This window comes from Oreochromis niloticus, linkage group LG7 (assembly GCF_001858045.2).
Source record: "Oreochromis niloticus isolate F11D_XX linkage group LG7, O_niloticus_UMD_NMBU, whole genome shotgun sequence".
Taxonomy (NCBI): domain Eukaryota; kingdom Metazoa; phylum Chordata; class Actinopteri; order Cichliformes; family Cichlidae; genus Oreochromis; species Oreochromis niloticus.
In genome coordinates, this window is record NC_031972.2 from 7,796,307 (window position 1) to 7,808,935 (window position 12,629).

At 37.3% G+C, this 12,629-nt stretch overlaps 1 protein-coding gene across 2 annotated transcripts in view; it reads left to right on the forward strand.

The window, feature by feature from the left end:
- Window positions 1-12,223, forward strand: part of il34 (interleukin 34) — a 28,176-nt gene extending 15,953 nt beyond the window's left edge. For both annotated transcript variants that reach the window (XM_019360775.2, XM_025909170.1), the window contains exons 3-8: window positions 107-210; window positions 672-749; window positions 904-981; window positions 3,152-3,259; window positions 7,318-7,501; window positions 8,301-12,223. In XM_019360775.2, coding sequence (XP_019216320.1) covers window positions 107-210; window positions 672-749; window positions 904-981; window positions 3,152-3,259; window positions 7,318-7,501; window positions 8,301-8,359 — 611 coding nt within the window. In that variant the 3' untranslated portion in view covers window positions 8,360-12,223. The remainder of the gene's footprint in view (window positions 1-106; window positions 211-671; window positions 750-903; window positions 982-3,151; window positions 3,260-7,317; window positions 7,502-8,300) is intronic.
- Window positions 12,224-12,629: the final 406 nt, after the last annotated feature.

Below are 12,629 nucleotides of genomic sequence, written 5' to 3' on the forward strand. Positions count from 1 at the left end.
TCATACAAACTGCATCTGAAGAATTTCAGCAGAGCCCTGTGAAAGGGCGTTGTAAAGAAATTAACTGTACAGTTAATCTCGTGCTGTGTCACTCTTGTTTTCATAGGCCTGTTTTTGATAGCTCCCGTTCTGATGGCCCCAACGCACTCCAGTATGTGCACACCACTGAGGACGATCAACGACAGCCTCAGCCACAGACGACAGTACATGGTGAGACACTGATGTCTGCAGGCATGTGGTGTGGGGTCAGTGATGCAGGGTTTAGAGGAAAATGTAATTATTCTGACTTCTTCCTAATTTGGGACAAACTCCAAAAAACGTGTTCTTACAGTTCCCATAATGAAACTTGATATCACTGGCATCTAAATCCATGTGGGCTCAGAACTTGTATGTGCATGACAAAAATGCTGCAATGTAAATTAGCAAGTTTTTTTTAAACAAAACATAGGTAAACAGATTATTTATCAAGTGACTGACCCGCATGGGGACGTAATCATAATTAGACCATTTATATCTTCCCTATGTGGGCAAAAACATCTAAAATCTAAAATCTAAATTTCTACCATGTGTCAGGTCAAATAGTAAATTTCTATGAAACATAAAAGAAGTAAGTTGAGTTGCAAAATCTATGTGTGGTAATTTTTGTCTCTCGCTTTTTCTTTCCCTTACAGAAACACAACTTCCCCATCGAGTACACCATCAAGGTTCATAATCGGGAAATATTTAGACTGTCAAATATCAGCAGAATGGTAAAGTCATAAGACAACCTCTGTTTTCTATATGAATCTTTTGACTTTCTTTAATTAAAAGTTGAAGGTCTTCCTATAGAAGGTCTTCCTAATAAAGTCTGTGTCTGAATGGTGATGTGATGAGTTTGTCTTTTTCCTCTTTTTCCTTCATCAGAGGTTAAGAACAGAGGGGTTGAATGAGCTGGTTCTCCAGAGGCTGTGGTTTCAAGTGTATCAAGGTGTTTTAAAAAAGGTAAGAACAGAGCTGTTACTAGTGGAACCTGTTTGTGTTGCTGGTTGCTCTGAAATGCGGATGTCTGGTATATCATTTGGTTTGTCTAAGAAGAGCTGATGAGAGACTGCTGGGGCCATCGTTTTTCAGTGGGAATTGAGCCACACATGCCAAATCTCATACCTAAACACCCATGTTTACAGCCCATTAAACTAATTAGACATTTAATTGGGTGTAGACAAATGCATGACGCTCTAGTTAGTCTCAATTTACAGTAATGCTGCAGGGATATAAAACTTTTTGCTTTGGAATTATTTATACCCCTGTTTCTTTTATAAAATGTATTCATGCCCATAGTCTTTTCGGTAACTTGTTCTTGTACATGTCAGAGGAGGGGCGAGAGGGGCCTTCAAGATAATTTAGTTTTCCTAAGTTAACTTTATGGCTGAGAAGGCGGGCTGCTGAAAAAATAAACACACAAAAGGAAAACAGATTTTTCTACCCTGAGGTAACTCATAGCACCGAATCAAGGCAGTCATGTGGTGACTAGAGACCAAAGAATGCCAATGCAATTTTGATTTGTGGCTTCGGCAGGCAAAATAAGAATTGGCTGCAGAAACTGGGTGGGTGCCAGGTTGAGCTGATTCTAACTTGATGGAAAGCGGTTAAAGAAACTACCAGTGCGAGCAAAGGTTCACATGACTGACATGTGAAGGGGATGCAGAGCCTGGAAAACCTGGTGCCATCCTGTTTAGCTACATAGCAGTGTAGCTTGAGATGTGGAAAAAGCTTAAAGTCCAGATTACATGTGAATGTTTGCCTGGTGTTTGAAACATACTGTCAGGACAAAGTAAAAGAGGCAACTTCCACCTCTTAGTGGTGAACAGAAAATATCAGTAAAATATCTCCACACTGAGTATAAAAGGCTTCATGTCATGCCAAAGAAACGTCCATGAAATAAATGAAATCTGTGAATTTCACGCCATTTTATTCATATTTCAGGACCACAGACAGCTCACAGTCTTCTTTTTCAGCATGCTGTTCAGTGAACTGGCATATCAATTGCCGCTTACGCTGAACACAGAAAGACAAGTGACTACACACAGACTTGGCTGTAGAACTTTTTAATTTAAAAAAATCAAATTCAGCAACCATAACACGTACAATGCAAACAAGCATCAATATCGTTTTTGTGGGGCATGTGCAGTATGCGCTTGTGGTCCGGGACAGATTTTTGGCTGATCCTCGATTAGAAGAGCAGATGATGAAGTTTACATCATGCCGACCCATTGGAAGCACAAATGAGCTTTAACTTTGCAAGCTAGCTCAGACAGTCCATCTGAGACCTTGACTTTTTATCAGGTTCACATGACAAACCTCTCTCACAACATCAATCCAACACACCCTGTCATTTAAGCAGAATTTTTGGTTCAGTCTTTTGCTGCATGCCTGTACATGCCGCTCAGGTTACCACCCTTGCAACCACCCTTATCAAACCCCTTCAGGCTGCTTTGTTACCTACATGACATTCATACAATTATGAAATGTTTAGGAAAATTTGGAAAGATTTTGTGCTTGAGTAACATGAACTAAACCTTCTGTGGGAAAACACTGTCCACCTCTTGCCTACTGTGCTATAAAACTGAAAGCTCAACACCACCTGTTCCTGTTCAGGGCTTCGATGCTTTTACGTTTGGAGGGGATCCAGTTTCTAGAAGCACTGTCAGAGTGGCAGTGGCTTTGGCTGGTGGATCTGTTTTTGTTTTAGTTAGCACTTTAAATTTTTTATTTTATTTTATATGTAAACCATGGACATAATGGGCACCCTTTCAGGTGTGTTGAACTAGTGATTAGTCCTACCTCACCAGCCTTGCTACCTCAGTACTACTGTGTGTTTAAAGGTTTGCCCAGAGCCTTGGAGATTCTAATCTATGAATCTTTGGACTGCTAGTTCATTTTGTGAATCTCTTATAAATAACACTGATAGTGTTCCGGTAATAATAGTTCATAATAACTGGTTACATTTTCCCTTAACACTGTGTAGCATTTAATTATTTTATTTTAAACACTTTATGCACTTTGAAAGAAGCTTTTGGGAAATACTTAACATTTTTGATTTTGCTAACATTTCCCTGCTGAACAAATCAACACCTTTAATGCTGTATAAACTAAAGTCAAGTTGAATTTTTAGATCCTCTGGGTTTTGCCAACGAGACATCCTTCACGTCCTTACACAGCCGAGTTGGAAAGACGCTTCAAGGATGCTCAGGCAGTCTTTATGCAGTCACATCCTGCTCAGGTAAGTTTCTATACAGCATGCGTACCAGAGCTACAGTTGGTGTTCGTTAATAATGTTGCTTTGATTGTATTTGTTAATATTTAGAACCTGGGTCTTTTCTATGTTGTAGTGTTTAGTCAAAAGTAAACATTCCAGGCCTGTTTATTCAGTTTAGACAGCTTATTAAACATCTGGCAATTTAGATGAATTTCTATATCTGTCCTGCCTGTAAGTTTAGTTTAGTTAACATCCCCATTAGCCGCAGCAGCATAGCAGATATACTTCCTATTAAGCCTTGTGGCTTTGAGTTGCAGCAGACAGTAGGTGAAGAAATCTGACCAAGTCTGTGAACATAGTTACATCCTGTTCCTCTCCTTGTCCACCATTTTCTCTTGTCCTCTTGACTGAGTAAAATGGAACATTTGGTACAGAAGGAGGTTTAAAGGTGACCTGTCATATTTTCCAGTATCATATTTTTATTCTTGGACCTTACATAAGCCCCAAACCACCCACATTTCATTATATTGGGTAGGAAAATGGAAAATAGGTGCACCAACCTATTGAAACATGAGTAAATATACATTGAAATGCAGTATATAAGACAAAAACTGGGTTTGTATAATTCTAATGAGCTCCAAAGAATTGTTTGGTATGACCACCTTTATTTAAAGCTTATTTATTCAAAGCCTTCTTTGGATTTTGGCTGCCTGTTCTTCTGTTTTCTGGCTTCAATAACATTAAATCCTGGGAGACGAATCCATGGCTAAAAGAGTTTCACAGTGTGTTTTTCTGTCCAGGTATGCTCTGCCAGTGTGTTTGGGATTATTTTTTGATGCTGAAAAATCTACCAATCAGATGCTTTCAAGATGGTATTCCATCAAAATCTCAAAAAATCAAAATCAAATTTGGATCAAAATCTCAAAAACAATTTTAACAAGATCTCCAACACCACTGGCTGAAATCCAACCATGACAGAGCCTCCACTGTGTTTTACAGATGACCGTAGACACTCACTGTTGTACCTCTCTGCTGATCTCCTCTGTATGCATTGGTGACGATTTGAACCAATAATGTCACATTTGGATTCATTACTCCAAAAGATCTGGGCTGATTCCAGTCCTTGTGCAATCTGGCATACCTCAGCCTTTCATCGCTGTTTCCCTTCCGTAAAGTGGTTATGTTAGCTATCTAGTGACAGAAACCAAGGAAACTAAACCTAAAAAACAGTCTAGGGGGTCACTTTGCACTTCCTTGGTTGTAGCAATGAGTTTTATGTTAAAAAATATAAGGAAGAAAATATAACAAGGATATATTTTCACTCTCTATCTTTAAAACAGTCAGTGGTTCTTCATTGTTTGCTGGCTCCACTGAAATGGGAAAATCCACCTGTTAGCTTGTAGAGAACTGTGTAGGAGAGCCTATTTGAGTCAGGTGCACTGGTGGTTCATTCGACCAACAAGCTGAAGTCTGACATTACCCTCTCTGTGTTTTATTTTTTTCTTTTCATGTTCGGTGTACGGACAAAGTGGTGCAATCAGCTTGCATGCCGACAAGATGCGATCAGCACTGTTTTATGTGATCTTCAGCTGTAATTTAACCTCCCAACCAGCTTAAAACATTACAGGTTACTCTATTACAAACATAAGTTTTTTTCTGAAGCATGATCAGAAATCCTAACATCTCTCTGGAGGTCAGTAGGGAAGAAAATCTCCACGTTACAGTTGGGCTTTTTTCCCCTCACTTCAATTTAGAGGTAGCAAAAACCATCGACTAAGGTGAAATAAAGGTTTTTAAACTTAAAATATTTCCACACCAGTATGCCAAAAGAATTATTATAACAAAACCAGTAAATAAGGTTTCCAAAAGCTATATCATGTCTTCCTAGGGGGCTAATGTTTTTTTTGGTCCATCACACACATCAGTCAATCAAATGAAAATGAGAGAAACTGTAAGGTGGCATTAAACATAAAATCTCTTACAGACATGCTGATAGATGTTAGAATTCCTGATCATGCTTCAGTAAGAAACTTAACTATGTTTGTGACTTAACCTGCATACATACGTTATAAACTGGTAAACCCCGATATAACTGGGGGTTGAATTACGCCTTAATACGGCATAAAATAGAGCTGATTGCACGTTGTCAGGATGCATGTCATCTGCTCTTCTCTGACCCGTTTGGTCTGTCCACCTGTCCTTTCAGATAATGTTTGTCTGCTGTAGACAGCTCTTTAGGCCTGTCACTTCTTCTTTTGTCCAACGCTTGTCAAGTCTACTTTCTTTAAGGACACACTTCATATCCCAGGCTTTTCAGTTAATAGCTCTTTGGGAATCATCTTGCTGGTGCATAAATGCTGTGTTAGGCCAGAGTGTGCTATCTCTGACATTTCTTGAACAGGGTCTGGACTGAAAATGACTGAACAAGCAGACTTTGAAAGTCTAGTCCTGATCATTGCTGGATAATGGCTTTGCCATTATAGCTGACCACTATAATAATTGAATGAACTTTCTCCTGTAAGGGTTAGGGTTAGGGCTGAAAGTCACTCTTACTACTGTGGGTATATTTATATTTAATTTTAATCCTTTCACAATTACTAGTTAACCCAATAGTTTATATTTTCCATTAATTAGCTTCCTGTTATATCCAAGCATTGTAAAATTTGAAGATCCGATCTTAATAATTACCAGTCCAAAAGCTTTAAAATTTAAAAACTGCTAAATAAGTGAAGTTGGTGTTAAACAGAATACAAAAAGTTAAAATTCAGGATACTCAATAAATACATAACTGGCAGACCAAGTGAATTTGTTTTCCACAAGTCGGTGTAAAAGGACGGGTTCGAGTTTCCTTTTAAAGGAATCCACACAGTTGGTTAATTTTAGGTTTGCGCTCAGAGCAAAGCGTAGATTAGATACCAGAGCCTCAAAACTCTAATCATCCTGAGACCTTGGGTGGGTGCAAGGCTGGTGTGGACAGATGTGAAGTGTGTGAAATGAAGCTTTGGGAGACAAAAGGTCAACCTGGACAGCTGGCTGTAATATGAATTAAAAGCAGTTGCTGGCTTTCTCTGAATGGAAATGCAGTGTTGGGATTTAGAGATTCTTTTATTGCTGCCATATACTCTGCCTTATGATAAATGCATTAATAACATGTTCTACAGTATTATTTTATCAGTAATATTGTTTACAGGGTTCATATTGCATTGAATATGTTTGTCATCACATTCATTCTATTCACAGGTTGAGTTCATTCTATACACATTGCATAACTGTGCTTGTTTAGAGTTGATGTTCCATCCAAGAGGGTTTTAAGCTTCACTGGTGAGAGTGTCCAGGTGATACATGTTGAGGGAAGATGAGAACATAGCAGGTTAATTGCATGCATGCTTACAATACACATAAATCTAGTAGCAGGCCTGAGCGAAGGCCCAAGTGTCTTCTGCTTCTTATTTGAGACCTGCGCCAATTCAGTCTACTTAGTGATTGAGGACGAGGGTCCATTATTAGCCCTTAGAGGCCCTGAAGCTTGAAGTTATTACCTTAAAAGGAAGGTGTTATCAAAAAGAGAAGTTATATGTCTGTTCATAGTTATTAGAGATGTACAAGATGTACCCTTGTCTGTAAACAATGACTGGACATAATGTATTTTTGACCTGTATTGACGTGTATGTGGGGGTGTGATCCTCTATGCTATAAAACCAGAACTCAGTGTATTTTTGTCAGAGCAAATAAGCCATATGCTGACGGTTGTTCTCCGTTGTCAATAAACTCATCGTTTCATTGCACTTTTCTGGGCCTCCGTCGTTTGTTGTCTGGTCTACAGTTGATCGATCTCGCTTCAGCAGGGATAATGTGGAAAAGATGCGATTTATGGTGATCAATCTTACTTTTTTTAGTTTGTCAAGTAAGCTTTTGTACTATTTTATCAGGTCACGTAAGTGTATACAGACCTTATAGCTGCCAGTCTCACATTCTAAGATAGAAGAGATTTTATTCTAATAACGCCTTATTGATCCCTATTTTTTGATTTGCAAACATTTAGGCTAACTGACTGGCTATGTGTTTGTGTTTGGTGTGTTCAGGTCTTCCAGGAGGACCTTCCAGAAAAAATCCACGACATTTGGGATAGTTTAACGGAAAAACCTGAAAACATGCCAGAGTCTAGTTGGCGATTTGCTACTCCAAAGTCTCTCTTGGACAACTTGTGCCGCACCATGTACTGCCTCTTCAGTGAATGCTTTTCCAACGCAGACGTTCAGGAAGACTGTAAGTATAAGAGAGGAAATGACACTGTAGGCTGTAATTTGTTTAAGAACCATCCCATGTCAGCTTTTAAGTGGGTTCATTTCGTTAAGATGATGTCGGATATAAACTCCCCAAACAGCTCATTACATAATGTCAGTCTTGATGTTAAAGAGGCATCAGCATTTGTTTTTCAGATTTTGGATTAGTTAAGGTTTGCAGATGTTTCCTGTCATACAGGACTAAATATTTTATGAAACTCAGGGATGATAGAGTGGAAGTACATTTTTCAGTAACGTAGACTTTCCAGCAAGGAAGCAAGTGTCAAATTAGACGTCTTATAAGAAGGCTGTGGTTGGGAATCATGACAGTATACACACATTATTCTTTGGGTTCTAGCACCACTGTGTTATGTAAGTGTCCTGCCTGGAACGCCTAGCCAAACTTTTGATGCTCTGAGTTGTCCTGCAGCCTTTGCCAAAGCATCTGGATGAACTGTGTCTCAAGATTTTCATAAAGTGAAATGATTAAGCACACACACGCACACAGAAAAACACGGTTTGCATTTAACTTTTGTTTTAAGACTCGCATCAGCAACAACGTTAAAACCACCTGACAAAACAGCACGAGAGGCAGAGTTTTTCACCGGATGACACAACTCCAAAAGGGATTTGTTTCAAAAGGGTCTCAGATCTGTTCTGGCATGATCTTTCACTTGCCTGAAAGAGAAGTTATATTGTTATACTGATTATGTGGCAATAAAACATGAGGAAAGCTAATGTGTAAACGCCTAAATGAGTTTCTCTTCTCATTTGTTTTTCAGACTGTGAAGTTTCCCATTGGCGGAAAGGCAGGAAGAAAGACATGCAGCCTGAAAGCTGAGAAGACGCAAGCGGAGTCACATTGTCCCTAGTGATTAGGGATTAGTATTATTATTTCCCTTGAGCTATAGGGAGATGGGTAAAAGGACAATACACACTGAAACGAGAGTTCAGACCTGATTTGTGAACATCAATAAGTCTTTTCCAAATCTGCTATATAGAGCTAAGATTATCCAGACTTTGCCCTCACAATTCCAACTCTGTGTGTCAAAGCAGATGAAAATTAAAGACATAATATCTCTCAAACCTTTGTGAACCTAAAGCCTTTCTGTTAAATGACATCAAATGAAATTTTGAGTAAAAATGCCAGCTCATTATCTCTTGTCATCCTCTCAGATTAAGATTATAGCGTTTTTGGATCAGATTTGCTCATGTTCACAAATAGCGACTGAACTGATGTGTGGTCAATATTTTATCTAAGGTGGATTCTTTCTAAACAAAGGGTTAATGCTCACCTGCAGCTTTGCCAAACCACTGCTCAAAAAGTGTGCTCCTGCGGGCTTGTGTGGTTCACCTCAGAGGCCAAGGACAGATTGGGAAACTTCAGCTGACTTTGTACATTTGCCAGAATTCGCCTCTTTTGAACATCAGTGTGCTAAAGCAGGAGCAGTGTATATGAACTCCAAGCGTAAATGCAAACTGATAACTACTGGTTTTATTCTACAGTTGTTGACTGTATATTTTTATACAGCTGCCCAGACTGCTTAGCCAAGGCTGTTGAAAAATGTGTGCTCATTTTGGCTCCATTATATGTATTTTTTTCTATATTTTTATTATGCAAAGAATGAGATTGGAAAATGCATTAATCTCCCTCCATCCAACCTATGCATTTTACACTTGCTGTAGATCTCTTATGTTTTTTTTCACGAGGCAACTATTAAATAATTTGAGGACTTACTAGTTAAACAAAGCTCAAATGATTGTTAGCATTTTAAATATGAAGTTACATCACAGTCAGATGTTATTTGCCCCATAGTTAAGTTATATTCTATAAAAATAATAGTAATAATAATAGTAAAAATAATAATAATAATAATAATTTACACTTCTGTCTATTGTCCATTATCTTGAGTTACCCCTCACAGAACTTTAACTATGAACATGTTGGAAATGCACACAAAGACAGTTGCAAAACCGAAATGTAAAATTCAGCTCAGTGTAGTTGCAACATTAGAAATCTTGTGGGATTGTTCTCAGCATTCAAATCATTTTCAACACATCCATACTGAGATTTAATATCAGGTTCCCCTGCCATTTTCTTTCTGTCAGAGTTAAGAGTTACCCCTTAAACGATTCAAATCGAGGCAAGGTTAGGAGAAGGTAAGGCAAAGAGAAACAGTTTACAGTTTACTACAGAAGTTAGACTTTTGGCTGATAAGCACTGGAAATATGTAAAAAAAAAAATGAAAATGTAGGCAAGTCAACAAGGTTTTCATGCAATATCACTTAGAGTTTAAACCTTTACACACAGGAACAAGCTTCAAGATGCATTTCAAAGTTCACAAATAGTGTTATGGTGCTTCTTCAGTGGAGTTTTGGACTTAGAGATTCTATTCTACATGTGCAACTATATGATTACTGACTGAAAAAAAACTTTTATGGTAGGCATAGTGCACATAAAACAACAGACCCATACATAGTTCTGTGGTTACCTCAGCAGCTGGTATTTCTGTTTGGAGTGCCAGTGAAGATTCACTTAAAGGCCCTCTACACAGATTTTCAAACACAGTAGTGGACAAAAGTAGTGAAGTAAAAAGAAGTGCAGTTTCAGCTTTCTTCAGGGTGTCTTAATACCCAGAAATCTAGCTTGTTACACGCTAAATGTTCACACCCTAACCTCTTCTTTGGTAATAATTAACTCTGATTCTCAAAATTGCTAACTAACCAGGGGCTTGGATGTGAACATGTACACTTCAATACAGTAAATGCTTAACATCTGGACTGAGAAAGGTGAGCACCTGCTATGTCAAGGCAACTGTAATGGGTTGCATAGTTTTTTTTTTCCCACACTGGAGCACATCTCTGTGGAATTTTTCTTATCTCTTATTATCAGCCAAACTGCAGTTCGGTGGAAAAAAAACCCCAGCTGGATGAGGTAAAATGAACAGAAAAGTAAGCAAAACAGCAAGCCATTAAAACGAAGCAGCTTATGCTAATATTTTCAGCTCACAACCATCAATTAATTTCAGCTGCCATAGCCATATTTTTAAACTCGGCCATTCAACACATTTAACTACTCAAGGCAAGGGTGAGCAGAAGTTAAAGGGAGTTACCTAAAGGTCATTTGTTCTTATCAGGATTGAAAGCATCCTTCATATTTTCTTGTTGTTTGAGTAAAACTGTCCTTTTTTATGTTTAGCCTGAGATTTCTGCATTCTGTTGTACATGCTTCATTTAATTATTGATGATGGTGACGTTAAGTTGAGGCTAGGTGTTCGAAAGAAATCTTGAGACATACAGAAACATAAAAGAAACATAAAAGTAGAAAAAAACAGCAGGCATTCTGGTAGTAATTTCAATGATTTGTGAGGCATATTTGGCTTATTTAGGAAACTTAAACTTTATAAATACAAATAGACTTCCTTTAAAGAGGTTTAATCTCATTAACTAACTCACTATGTTAACAGGTTCTCCACTGAAGTATAGAAGGCAAACCTTAAACCTGCTTTGAGACAATGCTGAGAAAAGCATTACCATTTGAACTGATATAATGCAGTTCTTTAATGCACAAGTTTCAAGCAGTTAAAAAGAGCAGCGTTTCATAATGTTACAGCAAGAAGGGTGGGGTCAGCCTTTGACACTGTTTGGCACGGTCACTTACCGAACACTATCTGCTCACCCCGTCATGTGCCACTGTTTTCCTTAGACTGTTGTTTTTCCTCATTATACTTTCCATGCACAGCGTTCATTGCTTTCAAATCCCAACATAATGGTTCAGTCAGTTTATGGTGCAACATTCCCATATCCCCTTTATTACGTTAGGGCTGAATGTATTTATTATCATTAGCAATGTTAACAGTTTCAAAAACACACTTGAAATGCCTGTGCAAACATTGCAAAAAAGAACTGGTTTATTGTACCAGCTAGGAGCAGTCATTATCCTTCCCTTTAAGCTTGTTATATTAAAGGATACTGTTTGTTGAAATCAAACATGAAAGAATTTAACTTAAACTAAAAATATATATATATACATATATATATATATATATATATATATATATATATATATGTATATGATTTAATAATGAAATATAACATTGAAATAGAAATGTAAGTTATCAAAAATTGCATTACATGTATTTGCATTTTTTGCACATTAGAAAATTTGTTTCATTTATAAGACTTCCATATTTGTTTCTCGTATGGAAAAATGCTTTCTATTTGTTCATGAATTCACTCCAAACAGATGAAATATACACGTAAGCCTTGCAAGCCTGATCTTGTCACTCTTTTGGAGGGAGAATGATGATTTTCATGTATTATATTTAGCATCAGATTTTTAAGGGGTAAAACTTGGGTTGGTTCTCATGTGCAAAAGATGCTCTGGAATGATGTAGACAAAGAACAGCAGAAATTAGAGTGTATTTCTATCACACTTTCTCAATCATATGTAAATGTATGGCTGTTTTTTGTAACCACAAGAGCAAGATGTATTCGAAAATCCCTTATTGTGAAAAGTAAGTAATATTTCCTGCCTGGCAAACACATGGATGGGTTATTGTCAGAAAATAGATCTTGGGAACAGATTTGTTTTTTTATACTCGAGATATTGAATATTTATTTTCTTCTTTTTAAAACTGTACATTGCTATAAGAATACTTTTATTAAATAAATAATTAATAAAATGCTATTTTTTATCAACTAACCCTGTATTCAGTCCTGTGTTTTTGGAAAGAGTGTCCAAATATGATTGTGCGCTATTATTTTACTATTTTTAAGAATCTTGAATAATAAAATGCAAGTTGGGGAAATTTTTTGAAAGTTTAATTGATTATTAGTGGAACTACTGTGCAAATTGATGTTTTAAAATTAGTTTATTAATTAACTAATCAGCGTTAGTTAATCAGCATTGTATAAACATATCAGAAATATAATTTACCTGGCTGTGAGGAGTAATTTTTAAACTATACTATGCAATGAATATAATAGTACTGTGCAAAATAGGTAGTGTGCAGCTTGTCATGTGACATGTGGTTCTCTATTCAAAATTCTTTTCTTCCACCCTGAAAACAGATTAACGAATAAAATCGAGGAAGCTAACTCAGTCTAAA